This window comes from Pelophylax lessonae (genome assembly GCF_965119305.1).
Source record: "Pelophylax lessonae genome assembly, chromosome: 4".
Taxonomy (NCBI): Eukaryota; Metazoa; Chordata; class Amphibia; order Anura; family Ranidae; genus Pelophylax; species Pelophylax lessonae.
The window spans coordinates 113,252,774-113,277,126 of NC_138771.1; the positions used below are offsets into that span (position 1 = coordinate 113,252,774).

At 42.3% G+C, this 24,353-nt stretch overlaps 1 protein-coding gene across 1 annotated transcript in view; it reads left to right on the plus strand.

Moving 5' to 3' along the window:
- LOC309554945 (uncharacterized protein) overlaps positions 1-24,353 on the plus strand; it is a 244,789-nt gene that overhangs the window by 113,045 nt on the left and 107,391 nt on the right. Inside the window, exon 11 of the mRNA XM_082256696.1 lies at positions 16,118-16,363. Coding sequence (XP_082112822.1) covers positions 16,118-16,363 — 246 coding nt within the window. The remainder of the gene's footprint in view (positions 1-16,117; positions 16,364-24,353) is intronic.

Here is a 24,353-nt window from a genome sequence, read left to right on the forward strand (position 1 = left end):
CTCCGGAGCCACGTTTGGCACGATCACTTGGAAGTTCCGCCCCCCTCCTCACTCCCATTAAGAAAGCACAACGCACTTGCGCATGCGCAGTGGGGAACCGGCTGTGTAGCTGCAAGGCTTCACTCCTTTACAGACTTGATTCCCCAGGTGCAGGAATTCAGCATTCAGCTTCAAGGTTATTCCAGATCCCCAGTCACAGCTGAGACCTAGCCGAGCAGCAACTCAGTCCAAAAGGGAAGGGCTCCAGTGGCAAACAGCCCCCTTAAGCTCACTGAACCCTTCCTGACGGGGAAAAGAACATTCTGCTCCGGGCTCCAAGCTTTTTACCCCATCCCAGACAACCTTCTAGGCAAACCTCCCCAGTGATTGGCCAGGGCATAGCAATAATTCAGGTCAGTTATTTGAATCTTCCCATTCTAAGTTCTGGAAGTTTCCTTCAGAGGCAGGGGAAACAAAAAAAATCTCAGCCTATGAAACCATGAGAAGACCCAATAACCACTGCTCCTCTGATTTGTTTTAGGTAAATCTAGTTTTTGGCTCACTCTGTAATCAGAGAAGCTTCCCCTTGTGTAGTATCCTCCTATACTGGGAGGGTGCTACTGTACACATGGGTGATGAGAAAAGAGCTAAATGGTGCTGGATATCCTTCAGCCAGCAAATGAGAATGGCTCTATCTGATTTGCTGTAGTTTCTAATACACACTGTGAGAAGCTTACAGTGTGCAATGAACTTAGAGTAAGCTATTTCAGCACAGGAGAGGGGTCTGTACAACTGTGCAAGACTGAATGAGGTTCTAACTAAACTGACCATGGGAAAGTTCTCTCTCCCCCTTCTCTCCTATACATCTAATCACCATACTGTCTGTTCGGTAACCTGTGTATTACACAGTTGCATAGTTAGCATGGTTAAAAAAGAAAAGCCCATGTAGTTCAAGCAACTGCATTAACCCTTCATGTTTCTTTTTCTGCATATTATCCCCCTGATTTCCATGTTCTCACTGTAGGTGATCTGTACATTAACTCCTTCACCACCTCTGCCCTTTGTGTATGTACTCTATGGCACCATTACTAAGCTCTGTGTATAGTTATGTCAATACCAGCATGTTTCTTCACTTCCAAAAATATTTTTTTTTAAATGAGTTCCCCTTGGGGTGTCTTTGGATAATTTTAGGTGATGCTTTCACTGTCCTGGCATTTTTTTTAAATAGAAAGTGAGGGAAAAAAGGTATACTGTATATAATAAAGTTAAAAAGTGGTTAATAAATGCCACCAAAAGAAATCTCTAAAAAAGATAATATAAAATGTATTTGGTCACAGGGTTGTATGGTAGAGTAATTGTCAGTTAAAGAATCACAATACTGAAACTGAAAAATGACTTCCTAAAGTGACACTAAGTGATACCCTTATTGTGTGAAAATAGTTCATACACAGTCACCACCTAATGGCCATGCAATCTATGTTTCATGTACTTGTTTCTCATTGTGTTTTTTCATCTCCTTGTAATGTCCTCTATGAGTTCCCAAATCTCTCCTTTTACACTTTGACCCTGCTTGATTGTGCATGTTAGTTGTGGTCATGTACACTGCTTTATGCACACTACAAATCCCATAATCTCTAGACAATTTCAGCAGGGCCATCTTACCGAATGGGCATGCTGGGCAGTTGCCCGGGGGCCCCACTTGCCCAGCAACCCAGCCCCAGCCAAGCATTAGTCCCGATTCCCCTGTGCATCCCGCCGTGCTGCTGTCGGGCCACTTGGGCCGTAGAGGGAGAGCCCACAACTGCAGGAATGCCTGTCTGCTTCCATGGGAACAGGCACACACAGGACAGTCAAGTCTGACTCCCATCCGTGTGTGTGTTCACTGGACCCAGCCACCCAACTTGGAAGCTGTCATTAGCCTGGCACTGCTGTACCAATAAATATCGCCTCATCGATAATTTGCATGTTTATTCTCGCGGATGATTGTGTAGGTGGGGCCCCAGTGCACTGCATTGCCCGGGGCCCTTTAATGCTCTTAAGATGGCACTGAATCTCAGGAGAAAGCAGAGGAAGGAAGCTCTGTTCCTACATACAGTGAGATCATAAAGAATGAATGTAGCCAAATAGGAAGTCAGATCACAGTAGTAAAAAATGTTATTTGGAGGCTTGCAGCAAAAGAAGGGACTTTTTAAAGTTAAGAGTACATTTCCTTAATAGAGTATAGTGTCACTTTAATGAAGGAATGGGGAAGTGATACAGGCCAGTGGTTAAAGCTGATGTTCACTCTGTCCTTCCCCCCCCATTTTTTTTCACCTTCTGTTTACCTTGTTGCCAGTCCTGCACAGTTAAGGCAGTAACCTGCCCAACAGATCCAGCGTTGTCCTGCTGAGATCCGCTTCTCTTCTGTCCCATGTCACCATCTTCTTTGGTGTAGTCATCGAGAAGCTGACAGCTCTTCAGGGTTCAGTCTGCGGCTCTCAGATGACATGCCGCTAGGCCCTGCCAATTGCCTAAGCAAATAATGTGCACAGGGTGGGGGGTGGGTGAGGAAAGGGGGATGGGGCAGGCCAGACTTTTAATTGTAAAAAAAAAAAACAAAAAAAAAAAAACCTTAAACCAAGGTAAAAAAAAGTAGCCCTATTTGTGCAGCATAGGGGAGGAGGGGTGGATGCAAGGCAACATGTAATTCAGGCTGAAGATCCACTTTAACCATTTACGGACCGCCAGCCGCGGTTTTTTATTTTTATTGGCGTTCAATATTGGGGTTATGGCAGCAGATAGCTGCCATAACTCCAGTATTTGTTTACAGGGCGGGCGGTCCTCTTTCACATAAAAGTGGTCCCAGCAGCAGATTCATCGCGGGATCACAGTTATGGGTAGCGGGAGAGGTCCTCCTCCCACCGCTTCCTGGGCATTTTCCCACCTTAAAGGAGCCGCCGGTACCGGGGAAAATGATCCGGTCCTTTCCACTCCTAGGCAGGAAGTCGAGTGAGGGGAAGCTGGCCCCCACTCTACTCTATGGCCTAGGAGGACCAAAGCGACGTCATACGTTGCTTCCTTCCAACGGCCTTAAAGGGTCCATTTTTTCATGATGAAAAATTCCTTCTTATTGCAATACAAGTGATCAAAATGTTTTATTTTTTTTTAAAGGGACAGTGTAAAAATAAAAAATAAAAGGTAAGATAAATAAGAAAAAAAAAATGTAAAGGGCCCCCTCCCTCTGAGCTGATGCGCAGAAGCGAACGCATATGGAAGTCACACCCACATATGTACACGGTGTTAAAACCACACATGTGAGGTATCGCCATGATCGTTAGAGTGAGAGCAATAATTCTATCCCTAGACCTCCTCTGTAACTCTAAACTGGTACCTGCAGAAAGTTTTAAAATGCCTCTGGAGATTTTTAAGTACCAATGTTTGTTGCTATTCCTCGAGCGTGGGCAATTTTGAAGCATGACATGTTGAGTATCTATTTACTCGGCATAACATTATCTTTCACATTAAAAGAAAAATAAATCAGCTAACTTTACTGTTTTCTTATTTTTGAATTTAAAATAGTGTATTTTTTCCCAAAAATTGTGTTTGGAAGACCGCTGCGCAAATACGGTGTGACATAAAGTATTGCAACCATCTCCATTTTATTCTCTAGGGTCTCTGCTAAAAAAAAAAAAATATATATATATATATATATATATATATAATATGTAAGCAACATATGTCAGAAATAGGCCTGGTCCTTAAGTGGGTAAAGAGTGCAAGTCCAGATTACTTTAAACAAGACAAACTTTATGACATATTCTTCCTTTTTCTTTTAATGGGAAAGCTGCTAATAAACAGCTGAAGACCTGATGCTCTCAAAGATGTTGTATTTGTGTCCATTTGATCCTCCAAAGTGTGTTAAATGACTTTATGTCTGAGCAGAACAGAAAAAGAAGTATAACTAAAGCTGAGTTGTTTCCCTCAATTTACACCTGCTCAGCTATATCATGCAGGGGAGAATAAATGCCAAACACACATGAGCTAAGAATCTAGCCCACATATATGCTAGGTAAAAGCTTGGCATTACCATAAAAGCAAAGTTAAACAGGAAATCCCAGTTTTTTTTCTGGAACAATTTTATATGCCAATATACTAATAAGGCATAGTGGGAATCTTCAATGTTTATCAGGCAAATACATCCAATTTTCAGGGTATAAAAACATAGTGAGAAAGTGGTAAATAACATAGAAAATACATAATTAAGAAGGTCAAAAAGTCTTTTGATGGAAAGAATAATAATGGGGTCTCGGAAGGAAATTCACACTTCCTTGCACCACTTGTCTGGCACACAGTACAGCCATAGATCGCTGGCCAGAAAAGCAAGTTGCAAGGAAAACGGTGCAGTCATTCATTGCCCCTCGATGAATGGCTCTTTTATGAGCTTGGCTGAAGAGGAACTAGCAAGAGTGGACTGCAAGAGGCAAATAATAACAGGTTCTACTATAGTACATCCAATGTCACCTTCTCAGAAGAGGCACCTGGCTACAGCAGAAAGGCAAATTGTTACCAAGCAAGTGAATAAATGAATGTTGTGAATAGCGGAGCTTCACAGATTCCTGTGTTTTTGAAGCAAAGTTTAGGTCACTATATCCATACTCAAAAGTCATTAGGAGGTCATACACAGGCTGGATAAATAACAGAATACAGACCATACTTACAGTATTAAAAAATAGTTTTCAGCAGCATAATCCTGTGAAAAGGTGTATGTATATATATATATATATATATATATATATATATATATATGCATAATCCTGTGAAAAGGTGTATATATATATATATATATATATATATATATATATACACACACACATACAATATATCACAAAAGTAAGTACACCCCTCACATTTTTGTAAATATTTTATTATATACGGTGTGACAACACTTAAGAAATTACACTTTGCTACAATGTAAAGTAGTGAGTGTATAGCTTGTATAACAGTGTAAATTTGCTGTCCCCTCAAAATAACTCAACACACAGCCATTAATTTATATCTAAACTACTGGCAACAAAAGTGAGTACATCCCTAAGTGAAAATGTCCAAATTGGGCCCAAAGTGTCAATATTTTGTGTGGCTACCATCATTTTCCAGCACTGCCTGAACCCTCTTGGGCATGGAGTTCACAAGAGCTTCACAGGTTTCCACTGAAGTTCTCTTCCACTCCTCCATGACAACATCACAGAGTTATATATATATATATATATATATGTATACATATATATATATATATATATATATATATATATATATATATATATAGCACTACCCCCACAGGGGTTGCAGATGACTGGTTTCCCCACTCCTGCAAAGCCAGGCGACAACCATTTTCCACTTCTATCCGGACACATGGGACCATCCGGACACAAAGAACAGACTTTGAGCTTGTTTTTTGTTGTTTATTAGGGGTAATAACTTGAATAGGAAATAGAAATTTTGGGATGCCCAGCTTTATTGCAAAAATAACAGGGACAACTTCCTCCCTATATACGCGCTCCAGAACTGTCCTGAATGCTGACAATAATCACAAATGCAAAAGCACCTTAAGGACTCGGAGTAGAAACTCTCAGTCCCTTAGAAAGTAGCACAAAGTGTTGTAGGCTGCATACTGGAGTATCTCCAATTCCATTGTTGGCACTGATTTCAGCTCTACTATCTGCAGGAACCAATGAAAGAAAATGGATGTACTGTGCTCATAAAGAATATCAGATTATTGTTTTAAATGGGTAAATCAAAGGTTATACCTCCATATAGGAATGGTCTTAAACAAAATCGGATATTTAGCACTGACTTTTTGCAATTCTCTAAGAGCGCCGTACATCCATTTTCTTTTATTTATTTTATATATATATATATATATATATATATATATATATATACACTGTTCAGGTAACAGCCCAGTACTTGCAGCATCTTAGATATATACAGAGATACTCCACTGTGGTAGCGCGCGGATCACTACACTACATAATTATCTGCAGGAACCACCAGCCCACCTGACTGCTTCTTCACCAGCCCTTCCGGTTGCTCCAAAGATCTCCCAGGGCAAGGGAAAGGAGAGATTAAGCACAACGCTGTTTTCCAGAAATGCTTGCTACATGTGGCAGTCTCTCCTCTTGTAAATCCCTCCATGTGCTGATGTATTCACACTGTCCTCCTAGCTCCTGCAACTTCTTAGGCAAGACTCCTTTCAAACCGTAGTGCTGTCAGGATCCTGCCAAGCCAACTTCCCCCCCAGGCCAGGGGCTCTCCTCTAAGGCCACCGACAGTCTCCTCAGTACTACATCTTCCACCTGACTCCCCTGCTGACAGGACTCAGCCATATTTAAGGACTGGCTCAGCCCCCCTGCCAGACCCACTGAACTTCTCCAAACTTCTAGAACCAGGGGGAAGCACCAGAGACCTGCCTTTTTGAGTCATCCAGTCTGACCTGCAGTAAACCCTAACCCAATATAGACTCACAATTTAACTGTGAGTCAGAACATAGATTTGCCTACTCTGACACTATTAGTGCACCAGAGGGTGCTATATACTATACAGTATATATATATATATATATATATATATATATATATATATATATATATATATATATATATATATATACATATATATATATACAGTATATATATATATTTTTTTGTGAGAACTAACATTAAAGGTAGAGCGTTTAAGAACACTGCCATTTGATTGTCTTCTTTTTAAGGTCTTTTCTTGCCCATTTTTATTAAAAGAAGGTTCAGCAAACTCAAACATAGGTTTGTCTTGCAGGGGTTTTCAGCATTCCTATCCTTCAACATAAACAACATTCAGCCCTTATGGCCTGCACTTGCAGCACTGCCGCTCTGGCCTTACACTCCAGGCCCTTGTCTGTCTTCTGCACCAACTTGGTGCACACAGCTAGCAGCCTCTTGCTGAACTGGCTCCCATCTCTCCTCTAGGTGGAGCTCTCCTGACTCCTGGGCCAGACCTCCTGTCAGCCGGGGTGAAGCCCAGAACCATGGTCAGGTCAATACAAAAAGCCAAGCACACACCTGTCCAATTAGTATGCTGGCTGTTCTGAATACCTGGACCCAGGATTGGAGATTTTCTCCCACCCAGATCAATTTGAAATCTCCAGGCTCCAAGTTCCAAAACGACTTTGGAAAAAAATGAGGAAACTTAAAAGCCAGCTTCCTCTGCATTAAGCAAACCCCCTAGAGCACCTCAGTCCACCTGATTGAGAATTCTGGGTCAAAAGCGCTTTCTAGACTCTGGCAGGGCAACGCTCTGCCATAATATATATATATAGTATACACATACAGTGTAAAACTCATGCAAAACTGGTGTCTGCACACATTATAGAAACAATGGGTTGGTTTATTTACTGATGGCAAATAGGCCATTCACTTTAAAATTGTATTTTTCTTAGCTTAGTGAATGAAATTAAGCTTTGCTGCCTTCCATCATCCAATCATGCGCATGCAAAATTTATTTTTTTTCATTGTTTGTGATTGGGTATTCTTGGCAAAGTGAGTATCCATCACATTCACTAAGCTAAGTGAAAATTCCCTTGCAACATTACAATTCCCTTGCAAAATGAACAGTCTATTTGCCTATAGTAAATCCACTCCAATGCCTGTGACCGCATAGTTTTGATCTGTCCAGAAAGCACTTCAGAAAAAAGAGCAGGTATTTCAAATCCCCGGTCTGTTACACTAGCTGTGTGTCTACTGACCGCTCAACACCCATGGAGGTAAGTACAGCAGGGACCGGAAAGGTCTGAGGTGTAGAATGTTAGTTCCTTTTTAAATCTTTTCTTGAAAGGCAAACTTACTCTTTAAAACAGTTAATGTGATGTTTACTATATAGATATTTATTAGTGGTAAGTCGTTCACTGTATATTAAAACACATTCACCTGCAATGAATGTTTGGCGAATGTCACATTCATTGCTTAATATTGCAAATATGCTCAATACAATTTATACATGACACCAGAGTATTGGATTTTGTTTTGAGGAATTAATCTAGCTTGTATTAACATGGTTAACATGATTTGAGATTCATATGCAGCTGTTCAAAGGGTCCTTCATTTAGAGAATTACAATTATCAATGCTCCACTGAGGCGTTGAAAGTGCCAGCATACATTTTAATTCAGTGTGTGTTCAGAAAAGTAACTAACCCACCTGTCATTGGTATGCTGGTATTAATGAGTGGAATTTTAAATTCAGTACTAGTTAGTAGATTAGGAATTCTGCATTTGTAGAGCTGAGCATATTGCTGTTTTTTTTTCTTTTTAGTAATGGAAAGTTGTATATTTATTTGTCTATGGGATATCTGTGACAGGTCACATACTGTTTATTATCACAGGGTCCTATAATATTGTAAGAAATAATTTATTATGATTAATATTATAGATGGTAATAATAAAGATATACAGTACATTTTAGAAAATGTAATTATGGTAAGAAGTGTGTAGCCAAAAGATAAGTATGGGCATAATAATTACTATTCAGTATATAAATGTATATGAGGTCTTCAGCAGAAAGGTTGCTGGTTGATATTTCCATTATTGAGAGTTGGCTAAAAAATTGTTTGCATTATCAAGGATTCATTAATTTTCTTAAAAATGTATTTCCTCTACACTGAATAATTTTGTACATGTAAAGGTGACTGTGATACCAGCTTTCCTGATGTGTCTTTTAGACACAAATATGTTTTATGGCAGTAAAGAGAACACGGTAATGGCAAACAGAGCCAATTCAGGCCATTGGGCCAGTTTGCACACTTGGTAATTTATAGAGTCATGATGTAGCCCATGTAGAACGCCATCATAGAAATCACGGGTCCCCGTACAGCCTACCCGACAGGGGCATTTTAAAGCAGAGCTTTGGTGAAACCCTTGAGAAACAATTAGCAACTTTTGAGCCAGGAAACACTGTGGTCAGGGGTAGATAACTTACAATATAATGTACACAATGCAGGGGTCAGAAGTATGTAACAGTGTTCTTACAAAGCTAGTCAGTAAGTGCAAAAATCACTTTTATTACTGGTGACAGTGGGTCTAAAAAAAAAAAATAATAGTTGTCAAATTTTAAAAAGCCTGTGGTCTAATGAAAAATACCCAAAATATAAACAAAGGTCTACACAAACACAAAGGATGTTGTAATTTTGCTAGCAAAACCATATTAAAATCACCTTTGTGATTGTTAAAAGATGACTAAGCTCAAGACAGAGTACGATAAATCATAGGGCCATTTATGAAATTTATGGAAAGCAAAGTGGAGGCAAAGTTCCTAGTAACCAAAAATGTCCCAATTCCCATTTTCTATTTTTTAGATTAGAAGATCTCTAGCACACTTTAATATATAGACATGTGCATGATGAAAAAATGTGTTCAGTTTTGTTACGTTTAAATTAGTTAATCTACTTTTTTAGTTTAGTTAAATTCATTTGATATGTTTGATTCATATTCAGGATTCGTATTCGGAACTCCTAGTCAGAAATTCATTCATATTTTTCATATTTTCTTCTAATTTACAGATTTTTTTTCGATTCGATAAATTTCAAATCAGTTGAATCAAAAATTTTAGATTTTTTTCTATTCAAATGTGGCAGCTGAGTACTCAAACATCTGATTCCTATTTATAAGCTTTGATCTTGTTTGTATTAATAATATGTTTATTCAATATTAGGGATGGGCTTGATATTCAAGTGAAACGTAAGTTCAACTCGAACATCAGCTGTTCTTGTGTTAGTTGAACATGCAAACAAATGGGGCGCTTGGCAAGAAGTTTGCTTGCTGATGAGTGCCCCATAATGCACTGCGCTGGTGCAGTGAATAAATTACTAATGATTGGCCAAAGCATGCACATGATCTGTATGCCGGTGTTCCGTGAAAAAACCATACCCGTGAGAAAACCATACCCTCGTCACTTCCGGTGCACCTACGGAGGGTATGGATTTCTCACAGTAGTGTGTGTAACGTTATACTTGCCGCAATTACATTAAAACAGCTCCTCTGCAACATGAGTCATCTCCGCTCCTATCCCTCTCACTTCCCTGATCTCGGCTAATAAATATAAAAGCGGATCACGAAGCCGAGATCGCCGTCACTTACATTTCATACACCCGCCGCCGCTTTTATATTTATTAGCTGAGATGAGGGAAGTGTCAGGGATAGTAGTGGAGATGACCCATGTTGCAGCCGAACTGTTTTAATGTAACCGCCGCAAGTATAACATTACACACAGTGCCGTGATAATTTCATTCCCTCCGAGCATGCGTACTTGTGAACTTCTCTGCTGTGCAATGACGTATCCGAGGCTCTGAGCATGCGCACTGCTACGCTGCTCAGCTGTTTCAGACAGGAAGTGACGAGGGTATGGAATTCTAACTAGGTATGGTTTTCTAACGTTACACCGGATTAATGTAGACAGGGCATCCCATGCTGACTGACAAAGAGCTCGGATTCCGATGCCCCCTGCTGGACAACCTCACTGCTGTACGACCTCACTGCTGCTACTGCTGCTGTTCAGTGGCGGAGAGGCAGAGCCATGAATTGACTGTGTGAAGGGCTGAGATTGGGAGGTGAACAGGGAGTGGGGGAGCGGGGGTCAGAGCTGATGCAGCTGCATGGAGAGATGGAGAGTTAAGCTGTTGTGGGGAAGGGCTAAGAGGTGGCTGCAGAGATAATCTGTGAGAAAAAGGAGCAGAGGTGATCTATGGATGTGGGGGCAGAAGTGTCCTCTATGCATAGCAAACCCCCGAACCCTGCACTTTATGCCTAACACCCTCCTGTATATTATGTAGTTCTGTGCCCAGCGCTCTGGGTAATATGCAGTCCTGTGCCCAGCGCTCTGTATATTATGTAGTCCTGTGCCCAGCACTCTGTGTATTATGTAGTCCTATGCCCAGCGCTCTGTGTAATATGTAGTCCTGTTCCCAGCGCCCTGTGTATTATGTAGTCCTATGCCCAGCGCTCTGTATAATATGTAGTCCTGTGCCCAGCGCTCTGTGTATTATGTAGTCTTGTGCCCAACGCTCTGTGTATCATGTAGTCCTATGGCCAACTCTCTGTATATTATGTAGTCCTGTGCCCAGCTCTTTGTGTAATATGTAGTCCTGTGCCCAGCGCTCTATGTATTATGTAGCCCTGTGTCCAGCACTCTATATATTATGTAGTCATGTGACTAGTTCTCTGTATATTATGTAGTTCTGTGGCTAGTGCTCTGTGTATTATGCAGTCCTGTGCCATTTTCCAATAAAAAAAAAAAAAAAATATGTCCCTGGATTTTATTTTAAAAATCTGGTCACCTTACACTAAGGGCTCATTCACACATGTGTCAATACCCTGTGTTTAAGTGCCATTTAAACAGCATTTCTAAAGCCTCATAAGTGCCCTTCAAAGGCTGACATGAATATTACATTGTGCACTACACACAAGAGTGTTATGTTGTGTGTAAAATTAGGCAGCATGTCACCTTCAGGAGGCATCGACACTTAGCAGCCGCCTCCAATAATTTCAATAGTAACACGCCATAACCGCACCTTAATTGCACCTATGGCTTTTATGGCATGTTAGTGAAGCATTTAGTGGGGGAGAGGCAGTGAAAGTTCCTGTACCCCTGGGAAATAGAGAATTAGCACATAGCAAGCCGCAAGCAGTGATCATTGTATTCTGATGGAGTGGAAACCTTCTGCTGTCAAAATACAATAGTACAGCGGAAGGGATTCCCCCATCAACACTGAATGAGTTGATGGAGAAAGCAATTTTCTTTCCCTCAGGCTGGGTTCACACTTGTGCGATCCCAGACAGCGCATGTGATTCGCACCGCATTGCTTTGCGGATCACATGTGATGTCTGTGCGATGCAAATTCAAATTGCATCGTATTCGCACCAAAAGAGTGCAGGACCTGATTCCTGCACCATGTTAGTGGTCAGTGTGAACCAGTGTGATATTCAGGTGCGATGTGGGAACCAGCACTGAATTGCAGGGTTTTCTGCATCGCACCAGTGTGAACCGGGAATCAACCAGTGGTTGAAGGAAAGATAATTAGTATGGCTTGCCTTAATGAGCGCTGTTTTGTTCATCATAATCAACACACGTGTGAACGAGTCAAAAAAATTTCTACCGTCACCCTCAGTCAGGTTCAAATCTGCTTTGTATAAATAGAATGTGAATAGTGATGCGCCAAGTAGAGAGACAAGGGGCGGTTTATTGCAACAGATAACAGATAACTCAGTTTAAGTGCTTACCGAACATCCTTTAGCACATTTACTGCTACAAGGCGGCCGCACTGTGCAGGATCATGTATATATATGTGATCCTGTACTTCCAGGTATCGGGCACGAGTGCGTGGCGCTGGGGGCCTGCTCCTGCTGTGAATCTACACATACCCGATGTCCGCCAGGACCCGTTGATTGTTCTGCACACAGGCAGAACGACAATGTAAGCAAGGCAGATTGCCATGCTGTCAGTACAGAAGGCATGGATCCTGTGTTCCTGTAAAGCAGAAACACTGATCCATGCCTTCCACTAGTAAAAGCACTTCCCCCGCTACACATGCTAGGCACACATTTAACAATTTGATCGCCCTTGGTATTAACCCCTTACCAGACAACAGCAAAAACCAGACTGAGCTGGGGTGCCACAGGGAGATAATGGCCTCACCATCTCACCCCTTCAAAAAAAGGGAGGGGGTGTGGGGTTCCCAATAAATAGTTACCTGTAACAAAAGGAATGGTAGCAAGAAAGCTAGAAAAAGATTGGGAAGGAACTCAAGCGGTATAGGCTAAAAAATGAATATCTTTATTGAAAAAATATATACAAAATGTAACACATCTATCGGCAATAAGTAAAGCTGTCCACATAGACCATCCTCTGCACCACCATCAATGTCATCCCTTCCACGCTGCGCTCCACGTGCACTTCAAGCCTCACTTTCAGATCACTCTACTGCAGGGTAGTCTTCCCAGTCACGATTGCAGACTGATAGCGGTGAGAGCGGGCGGTGTGGAGAATGGTCTACTTTGACAGCTTTACTCCGGATGCCTGCATACTTAGATGTGTCTGTTTTACTCATCAACCATGTGAGTTGCTAAATGTTGTACCTTCATTAAATGTAACCATATTGCTACACAGAGGCGCCTCTCTGTAGCTCCTGCTGCATTTTGCTTCTAATTCCCTTGTGGAGGCTACCATTTGTGGATGGACATTTTATGGTTACACAACCTATCACATTGCTATAATCTTTTTTTGTGGACTACATTCTGAAGGACTTATGATTAAATGATTGTGGAATGAATCAGTTGAGTTTCCATTATTTCCTATAGGGAATTTTGCTTTGATATACAAGTGCTTTGGATTACAAGCATGTTTCTGGGAACGTATTATGCTTGCAATCCAAGAATTTACTGTAAATGCTATGATTCTTTGTTCTGTGCCTGGGTACGTAAATAGACTCTGGGGTTGCAATAGTGATTGCAATTTGGCAAGTTTTGGTATCATTTACAACACTGCAGTTTTGAAAGGACAAGATTTTTTTTTCTGTTTGTTGGCATTGGTACTTGTGCTATATAGGGGTTGGCATTATGAAGTTTTTGATATTTCAATAAAGATTTGTATTTTAATGTGACAATATGGAAAATAATCATATCAATTATTTTTCAGTGTTGTAATGAACAGGTATAGCTTTGCTGAAGAAATAGAGGTAGATAGAATTCAACAGTAATACAAGCCATTAGCCATGTGATTTATATGTTTCACTGGTCACTTTTGATTTACTATTCACTCCTGATGAAGCCTCCTTTTGAGGCAAAACATGTTGGGCTTTTGGGTTTATTTGGGGAACTTTTGAGCACTTTATTTTGATAACATTTTTTGGAGGACAGTCAAGATATATTTAAGTTAAAATGCCAAAAAGCACAATTATTATATGTTGCTCAGCTACAACAGCAAAATAAAAATGTGCATTGAGATTGATCACTTTTGGAAAAAAATATTTGGCTTTTAGATACTTCATGAGGTTATTTTACCACACACAAAGCAAGCAGCACACCAGCTTTGAAATACCTAACTTCCCCACTAAATCACCCACGTATGCCCACATAACTTCTTGTTCTACTCCCAAACTCTAAGGGGTATTTAAAAAATATCACTGTGTGAATGAAACACAAAAGTTATATCATTTTTATCACACAAATAAAGCTTTCTTTTGATGGTATTTGATCACCACTGGGGTTTTTTTTTGCAATATAAACGACAAAAGACCAAAATTTCTTTTAAAAAAGGTATATATTTTACTTTCTGCTATAAATCATATCCAAAAAATAAAATAAAAATCTTCATAAATTTGGGTTCAAATGTATTCTGCTACGTCTTTGATGAAAAATACCAATATATGTATATTGATTTGTTTGTCTGGCAGTTATAGCATATACAATCCATGGGATATACTGTATATAGTAGAATTTTTATTATTTTTTTTTTTTATATTACTGACAGTGATTAGCGACTTTTAATGGGGCTGCGATAGTGTGGAGGACAATGTGACACTAACCAACACTGGGGGAACTGACTAACTGCCACTGACATCACCAGTGGCATTAATACAGTGATCAGTGCTAATAATATTGCATTGAAATACAGATCCCCCTCTAATGATTGACTAATATTTTATTCTACATATTTAAAACATTGCTAAACCTATGCAAAAGCAAATATGCAATGTACAAATGTAAAAGACTTGTAATTCATAAATTCAATACAAAAGCATTGTTTTAAAATATTGTTTGTGAATCAGTGTATTTTTTCCTGTAGTTTTGTATCAGCCGCAACCAGGCACAATATTCTTGTCACCTTTGGGTTCAGATGACTAATGTGTTTTATTGGCAGCCAGCTTGTGTGGTATAAAATAGAAAGTTCTATGCATGCCATACAGGACTCTACAATGAGATGTCAACCTGTCTGACAGACTGAACATTGTGTCTGTCACTTCTTAAATATAGAAATTCCTAGGCAACATTTAGAACTTATGTTGTCGGAGAGCTTCAGTTTGCATTAGAAGCAAAATGTTTTGGAAATTTGAATTTAATTAAGAATATTTTTGTCTTGTATAAAACAATGATACTATTTAAGATAATGGTAGTGAATAGTGCATGCATTTTCTTATTTCAAACTCTTGTAAATCCTAGAAAGTGCTGGCTGTCTGTGCCCTGTTCATCTGCAAGGTACCCTAAGTACCGTAAATGTATTTTCTTATAAATCTCCAAGGTATTGCAAGTAAGTATTACCGGTAGATGTAAAATCTGTCAAGGCGCTGGCTGTGCAGGAATCCTGTAACGGTATACTGTATGTACCATAGCTTTGGCTACGTAGTATACCGCGCTAAGCCAATCACGGTGAGCGATGTATTCTATTATTGAATGCAAAGCCTGCTCGGATTGGCAGAGTCAGAGAGTCGGGATAATATTACTCTCTCTGACTCCGCCAATCCAAGCAGGCTTTGCATTCAATAATAGAATACATTGCTCACTGTGATTGGCTCCGCGCGGTATACTGTATGTAGCCAAAGCTACGGTACATACCGGTATACTGGTACAGGATTCCCGCACAGCCAGTGCCTTGAGAGATTACATCTACCGGCAATACTTACTTACGGTACAATACCTTGGAGATTTATAAGAGAATACATTTACGGTACTTACGGTATCTTGCAGATGAATAGGGCACAGCCAGCCAGCACTTTCTATGTTATTTATATCAAATCTGATGTTTTTCAATGGTGTTGCCTTGCTTCGGAAGGGGGGTAGTCTTAAACGGCGAGTATAGCCCAAAACCTATGTTTTAACTTGAAAATTAGGGGGGTCGTCTTATACGCCCAGTCGTCTTATACGCTGGAAAATACGGTAACATAGTGGTGTAAGCTCTAGCGAGCAGGGCCCTCTGGTTTCTCTGGAATAAATTGTATTGTAACTGTACTGTCTACCCTTATGTTGTATAGTGCTCCACAAACTGTGCTTGGCACTATATAAACCCTGTATAATAATAAAAAATATAAACCCTTTATAATAATAAAAAAAAATAATAATTTTATTTGTGTATTTATTTATTTAGAGTGTCATATGACATGTGCCCAGTGTTCAGGCCCAGAACCAACAGATTGCATCCAATGCCAAGATCGTCTCATGTTTGACCCGCAAAGCCACATGTGTGGAGTAAAAGGAGAAGGAAATTGTCCTCCTGGGACTTTTCTTGAAGATAATGCGTTCACCTGCAGCTCATGTGATAAGACATGTGACTCATGTGATGGTCCCTCCTCCAGGAATTGTCTGACATGTACTGTACCCTTCTATCTATACAGTAAGTACCAGTTTATTGTTTTATCAATGCATTTAGCCATTCTCAGTTCTTTGTAATTGGTTTAATATTAAAAAGAAGAGAGTTATCACAAACCCAATATATAAATAGTAGTTCAATAACTAGCACAATATGCATTAATGCTCTCCCATCTCTTCTACTTATGTGATGATTTTTGTAGTGCACTGATCTAGCTTTGGTATATTTTTCCTCTTACTGCCGTCTCTTCTTATTGGTATATATTTTGTGCTATTGTTAGATGCAGTTTTTCTTTTAATTGTATTAAGCTGCATTATATATCCCCATTAGTACAATAGTACCTTTTTTTTTACTAGCTATTGGATCTGCTGGTCAATTTCTTCTACTATATTATACACCTTGCAATTTGTTTTTACAATGGATTTACGACTTTTCTATGTTACAGCTGATCTTTTTATATATTGCAAGGTTTGTATGGCTCAATAAAACTTTATACGCACGGTAGTACCTTATTACCCCTTATTCATAGTATTGCTGGAATTGTTTCAACCCAATGCCAATATTTATGTTTCGGTTGTTTTGTCATATTTATCATTTTTATTTTTTTTTTCTAGGAATATACCGTATATTCTTGTAATTAGGTATTAGTGTTATTAAACTTAATTCTGTTTTCTAGTTAATTTGTGTTGTCTTAGTTTTCTTGTTTAGTTCCTTTCTTCATGAACTGGTGTCCTGACTTGGCTTGCTGCCCTAGTTTGATATGAGCCCCTTTGTTACTTCTCTTGAAAGGTGTCAATTCTTTATAGCAGCTAAACTAGATGGCATGATTTCTCTGTCAGCTATGTGCATTTCCAGGGATTACTGGGTCTGTAGGCTACACATAGGCGTGCGCAGCCTATTAATTTAGGGTGTGCACCCCAAAGCTCAAACACACGTGTTTGTGTGTGTCTACATATATATGACCCCAGCACATTTATCTCCCTGCCGGCACATTGAAAGGCAAGTGCCTAAAGACTTCTATTATGGCAGAGCCAGTAAGAGAGAGATTTTTCCCATCTTCCTACCAGCACAAAAAGTGATAATGTTAATGTACATGGGGTGATTAGGGTGTGCCCAGGCACACCTGGCAAACCCTGTGCACACGCCTATGAGGCTACACCAGTGGCCTACAATGATCCAATCCTCCATACAAATGCTTTCCTGTCCACCCTCCACTCTTTCCTGGTCCCCTAAAAATGCCTTTAAAGTTTCAACACTGGCCCTGCATTGTATAAGATGACAAGAAGAGGCAGAAGAGAAGCAGAATGAAGTGTCAGCTGCCTTCTGCCTTGGGAGTGGGTTATAATTTAAGTATTTGTCTCTATTTCATCCCCTTAAGCAAATGGAATGACATACATTGGAATGATTTGGCTAGCCTGGAGCAAAACTTTAAATACATTTTTTCTTAATTGTACAATAGACTTGCACTTCGTATTTATTATTTGTTAACTATAATGATTTTTATTGAAAGCAAATGAAAGTTTAAGGTTCTGGGAGTGTAAATTTCAAGTCCATTATATATACCCTAGGTACAATTACAGCCCAGTATCAGATGTTTAGAAACGCATTATAATGAAATGATTGCACTATTTAGGCACCACAAGGACCTACGCAAGTATCAGAAACAAGCATTTTATTACCAAAATCAGAATCAAACAATGCATAACACTAGAATCAAGATAATAATTATGCCCTCAATAAATAGAAAGAACTCCCTTTCCAAATACAAAGATACTCTCAAAAGGTCAATTGTATACACTATGAGGTGGGGTCCAAATGTCCTCTTCCTTGACATGTTTCATGGAAAACCGCTTCCTCAGGAGGGCAAGGAGATCATAACAGTAGGTACTAAATTCACTATATTACCAAAAGTATTGGAATGCCTGCCGTTACACATACATGAACTTTATTGGCATCCTAGTCTAAGTCCGTTGGGCTCAACATGGAGTTGGCTCACCCTTTGCAGCTATAACAGCTTCAACTCTTCTGGGAAGGCTGTCCAAAAGGTAAAGGAGTGTGTCTATCGGAACGTTTGACCATTCTTCCAGAAGTGTATTTGTGAAGTCAGCCACTGATGTGAGCGAGAAGACCTGGCTCGCAGTCTCAAGTCCAATTCATCCCAAAGGTGTTCTATCGGGTTGAGGTCAGGACTCTATGCAGGCCAGTCAAGTTACATAGTTACATAGTTAGTCAGATTAAAAAAAGACATCCGGTTCAACCAAAAAAAACAAAACAAGAGAAAAAAAAACAGTATTGAAAACCCAAACATACAATCCCGTATACACAATCCTATACCCACTGTTGATCCAGAGGAAGGCGAAAATAAACCCCAGCAAAGCATGATCCAATTCGCTACAGCAGGGGAAAAAAATTCCTTCCTGATCCCCCAAGAGGCAATCGGATAATCCCTGGATCAACTTTACCTAAAAAAAATGTTAGTACCCATTTATATTATGTACACCTAGGAAAGAATCCAGGCCTTTTTTAAAGCAATTTAGTGAACTAGCCAGAACCACCTCTGGAGGGAGTCTATTCCACATTTTCACAGCTCTTAAACCTTTCCGTATTTGGAGACGAAATCTGTTTTCCTCTACACGTAAAGAGTGCCCCCTTGTCCTCTGTGTTGACCTTAAAGTGAACAACTCAACACCAAGTTCACTATATGGACCCCTTATGTATTTATACATGTTGATAATATCCCCCCTTAATCTCCTCTTCTCAAGAGAGAATAAATTCAGTTCCTCTAATCTTTTCTCATAGCTGAGCTTCTCCATGCCTCTTATCAGTTAGGTTGCCCTTCTCTGCACTTTCTCCAGTTCCCCGATATCCTTTTTAAGAACTGGTGCCCAAAACTGAACTGCATATTCCAGGTGAGGTCTTACTAATGATTTGTACAGGGGCAAAATATAAAGCTTATGATCTACCAGAATACCCAGATCCTTCTCCGCTATGGATTCCCTCAGTTCTACACCACCTAGTATGTATGATGCATACATATTCTTAGCCCCCAAGTGCTTAACTTTACATTTATCAACATTAAACCTCATTTGCCACATAGTTGCCCAATGAAACAGTCCATTGAGGTCAGCTTGTAAGTTGGAGACATCCTGTAAAGAAGTTATTCCACTGCAAAGCTTGGTGTCTTCTGCAAAGACTGAAATGCTACTTTTAATCCCAGACCCTATATAATTTATAACGATATTAAAAAGTAAGGGTCCCAACACTGAACCTTGAGGTACACCACTGATAACTTTAAACCACTCAGAGTAAGAATCATTAACCACTACTCTCTGAATTCTATCTTTTAGCCAATTTTCTACCAATTACAAACTGATCTTTCCAAGCCTGTAGACTTTACCTTACACATTAGCCGTGTGTGGGGAACTTTGTCAAACGCTTTTGCAAAATCCAAATATACTACGTCCACAGCCACCCCTCTGTCCAAGGTTTTACTTACCTCCTCATAAAAAGAAATTAGGTTTGTTTGACAACTTCTGTCTTTCATGAATCCATGCTGTCTGTTGCTTAAAATATTTTTTTCCAGCAAGAACTCATCTATGTGGTCTTTTATTAAACTCTCCAATATCTTCCCGACTATAGAAGTTAAATTAACAGGTCTATAGTTACTTGGCAAAGACTTTGATCCCTTTTTAAATATAGGCACCACATTGGCCCTACGCCAAACAAGTTGTACTATTCCAGTCCCTAAAAATTAGGAAAAAAGGCTTAGAAATTAAAGCGCTCAATTCTTTTAGGATGCATGGGTGGATGCCATCTGGTCCAGGCGCTTTATGCACCCTTATTCTGTCTAAATATTTCTGGACCATATCACTTTTGAGCCATTGTGGATCATTTGGGGCTGTGTCAATACCGTTCTTATTATGGTCATGAGTAGGGTTGAGCGGACACCTAGATGTCCGTGTTCGACGGGTTCGGCCGAACTTTAAAAAAAAGTCCGGGTCCGTGTCCCGGACTTTTACCGAACTTTTCCCGGACACCGAACCCCATTGAAGTCAATGGGGACCCGAACTTTAAGGCACTAAAATGGCTCTAAAACACCAAAGGAAAGGGCTAGAGTGCTGCAAATGGCAGCAAAACGTAATTAAGAGCATGGCAAGTGCTCTGCAAACAAATGTGGATAGGGAAATAACTTAAAACAACAAAAAAAAACAGAAAAATAAAACAATGTTCTTCTTCATCTCTGAAGGACGAGGCCCATATGGAGTAGGAGGGAGGTTGAGGTGGTGGTGGATGTGGCGGTGACATAGGCGTGCGCACAGGGTGTGCTGGGTGTGCCTGGGCACACCCTAATCACCTAGGGCACATAGCATTGCCAGTGAGGAGATGGGAAAGATCTCCCTGGGACCTGCTCTGCTCTATTTCTCCTTGCCTACAGGTACATGGCCCCGATACATTACTCTCCCTGCTGGCAAACACATGCATGTGTATTTCAACTTTGGGGTGCACACCTTAATGCAATAGGCTGCGCACACCTATGGGCGGTGTAGGTGGAAGCGGCGGTGGAGGAGGACCAGGGCCGGATTAACAGCATCATGGGCTTGGTGCTGAGGATTTTGAAGGGCCTTAGGGCCGTGCCTTGCCATGCACCCAGAGGAGGAAGGGTGCAGCCATGCATGCCTAATTCAACATGGGATGCTGTCTCTGAAGCCCATAAACACATCCATGCATCGCCAACTGTCCCTCCTTGTCCGGCCTTCACGCTGTGTGGGGAGGTTCTGAGGGTGCTGCCTGGGGAAGCGAGCATAGAAGCCAGACTTCTGTGTTTACAAGTGACAGAAGAGCGGTAACAGTGAATATGGCCAACCCGGGGCCTATATAAAAGGTAGGGGCCTGGAGCTGCAGCTCCAATAGACCCTACATTAATCTGGCCCTGAGGAGGAGGACGAGGTAGCCAACACTGCTTCTTTTCACAAATTTTAAATGAGGGTACACCCCAAAAGAGTGAGAAAGAGCAAAAATGGAACAATGGGTGGGTAAGGTCGGTATCCATTGCTATTCTGCATAAGGTACGGAAAAGTCCCGTGGGATCCATGCCTGGTTCATTTTAATGAACGTGAGCTTGTCCACATTGTCTCTGGACAGGCGGCTGCGCTTGTCTGTTATAACGCCCCCAGCCGTGCTAAATACCCGTTCAGATAATACACTGGCTGCAGGGCACGCCAGCACCTCCAAGGCGTAAAGGGCAAGCTCAGGCCATGTGCCCAATTTGGAGACCCAAAAGTTGAAGGGGGCAGACCCGTCATTCACTACATGTAGGCGTGTGCACACATACTGCTCCACCATGTTGGTAAAATGCTGCCTCCTGCTAAGACGTTCCATCTGAGCTGCTGGTGCTGCTGTTTGTTGTGGCGTGCTGACAAAGCTTTTCCACATTTCGGCCATGCTAACCCTGCCTTCTGAGGTGCTGGCGGTGCCCTGGTTGCGTTGGCGACCTCCTCCTCCTCCTCCTCTGCCTTGTGCTTCCACTGTGGCCCCGCTGTCAGATGGGAATGCCAGCAGCATGGCGTCTACCAGCGTGCGCTTGTACTCGCGCATCTTGCGATCGCGCTCCAGTGAGTGAATTAAGGACGGTACGTTGTCCTTGTAACGGGGATCCAGCAGCGTGGCCACCCAGTAATCAGCACAAGTTAGAATGTGGGCAACTCGGCGGTCGTTGTGGAGACACTGCAGCATGTAATCGCTCATGTGTGCCAGGCTGCCCAGAGGCGACGAAAGGCTGTCCTCTGTGGGAGGTGTATGGTCCGTGTCCTCTGTATCCCCCCAGCCACGCACCAGTGATGGCCATGAGCTGGCCTGGGTGCCACCCTGCTGTGAACATGGTTCCATCTCCTCCTCCAGCTCCTCCTCCTCCTCATCCTCCTCATCCTCCAGAACTGTGCCCCTGCTGGACAATTGCGTCCCTGGCGTTTGCGTGTGCAGGAACCCACCCTCGGAGCCCCTTGCGAATGACTGCCCTGAAAGCCTTGGAAATGTTACCTCTTCATCCTCCTCCTCCTCCTCATCCTGTGCCACATCCTCTTCCATCATCGCCCGAATTGTTTTTTCAAGGAGGCATAGAAGTGGGATAGTTAAGCTGAGAACGGCGTCATTGCCACTGGCCATGTTGGTGGAGTACTCAAAACAGCGCAACAAGGCACACAGGTCTCGCATGGAGGCCCAGTTATTGGTGGTGAAGTGGTGCTGTTCCGCAGAGCGACTCACGCGTGCGTGCTGCAGCTGAAACTCCACTATGGCCTGCTGCTGCTCGCACAGTCTTTCCAGCATGTGCAAGGTGGAGTTCCACCTTGTGGGCACGTCACATATGAGGCGGTGAGCGGGAAGGCCGAAGTTACGCTGCAGCGCTGCCAGGCGAGCAGCAGCAGGGTGAGAACGCCGAAAGTGCGCACAAACGGCCCGCACTTTCTGCAGCAGCTCTGACATATCGGGGTAGTTTTTAAGGAACCTCTGCACCACCAAATTCAGCACATGCGCCAGGCAAGGGATGTGCGTCAAACCGGCTAGGCCCAGAGCTGCTATGAGATTTCGCCCGTTATCGCACACCACCAGGCCGGGCTTGAGGCTCGCTGGCAGCAACCACTCATTTGTCTGCTGTTCCATGCTCCTCCACAACTCCTGCGCGGTGTGTGGTTTGTCCCCCAAACAGGCAAGTTGTAAAACTGCCTGCTGTCGTTTACCCCTGGCCGTGCTGAAGTTGGTGGTGAAGGTGTTACGCTGTCCGGATGAGGAGGCGGTAGAGGATGAGGAAGCGGAGTAGGAGGAGTTAGGAACAGGAGGCAAACTGAAGCGCCCTGCAATCCTCGGTGGTGGAAGGACATGCGCCAAATTGCTATCCGCCTCAGGCCCATCCGCCACTGCATTTACCCAGTGTGCCGTTAGGGAGATATAACGCCCCTGACCGTGCTTACTGGTCCACGTATCCGTAGTTAGGTGGACCTTGGCACAGATGGCGTTGCGCAGTGCACACCTGATTTTTTCCCCCACTTGGTTGTGCAGGGAAGGGATGGCTTGCCTGGAAAAGTAGTGGCGGCTGGGCACGACGTACTGTGGGACAGCCACCGACATAAGGTTTTTAAAACTGTGCGTCTCCACCAGACGGAATGACAGCATTTCAAAGGCCAATAATTTTGAAATGCTGGCATTCAGGGCCAGGGATCGCGGGTGGGTAGGGGGGTACTTCCTCTTCCTCTCAAGTGTTTGGGAGATGGAAAGCTGAACGCTTCCACGGGACATTGTGGAGATGGTTGTTGGTGACCCAGGTGGTGGTGTTGCTGACAGATCGTCTGTTTGCGGGGTGGCAGGTGCCGGTATCACTACAGATGTGGCTGGAGCGGCCGAGACTGCAGCAGAAGAGGAAGCAGGATGAGCCAGAGACGTTTCTTGGTTTTGAAGGTGTGTACTCCACTGCAGCTCGTGCTTTGCACTTAGATGCCTGATCATGCAGGTTGTGCTCAGGTTGAGAAGGTTCATGCCTCGCTTCAAGCTCTGATTGCACAGGGTGCAAACCACTCGTGTCCTGTCATCAGCACATTTTCTAAAGAACTTCCACGCTAGAGAACTCCTTTGAGCTGACTTTGGTGCGCTCGTTCCCTTGCTGCGTTGGGCAGTAGCGGGCGTAGTGTCTAGGGCACGGCCGCTCCGCTTCTGCACCCTGCTCCCTCTTCTGCTGTGCTGGTGGCTCTGTGCGACCACCGCCTCTTCCTCCAAACTTCTCAGTTCACCTGCATGACGTTCATTCCATGTGGGGTCGAGGACCTCATCGTCCTCCACATCATCTTCCACCCAGTCTTCACCCCTGCCCTCCTTGTCGGTCTCCACAATGCTGAACGCCGCAGCAGTTGGCACCTGCGTTTCGTCATCATCGGAGACGTGCTGCGATGATCCTTGCATGTACTCATCTTGAGGAATAAGTGGTTGGGCATCGCTGCACTCAATCTCTTCCACTTCTGGGGCAGGG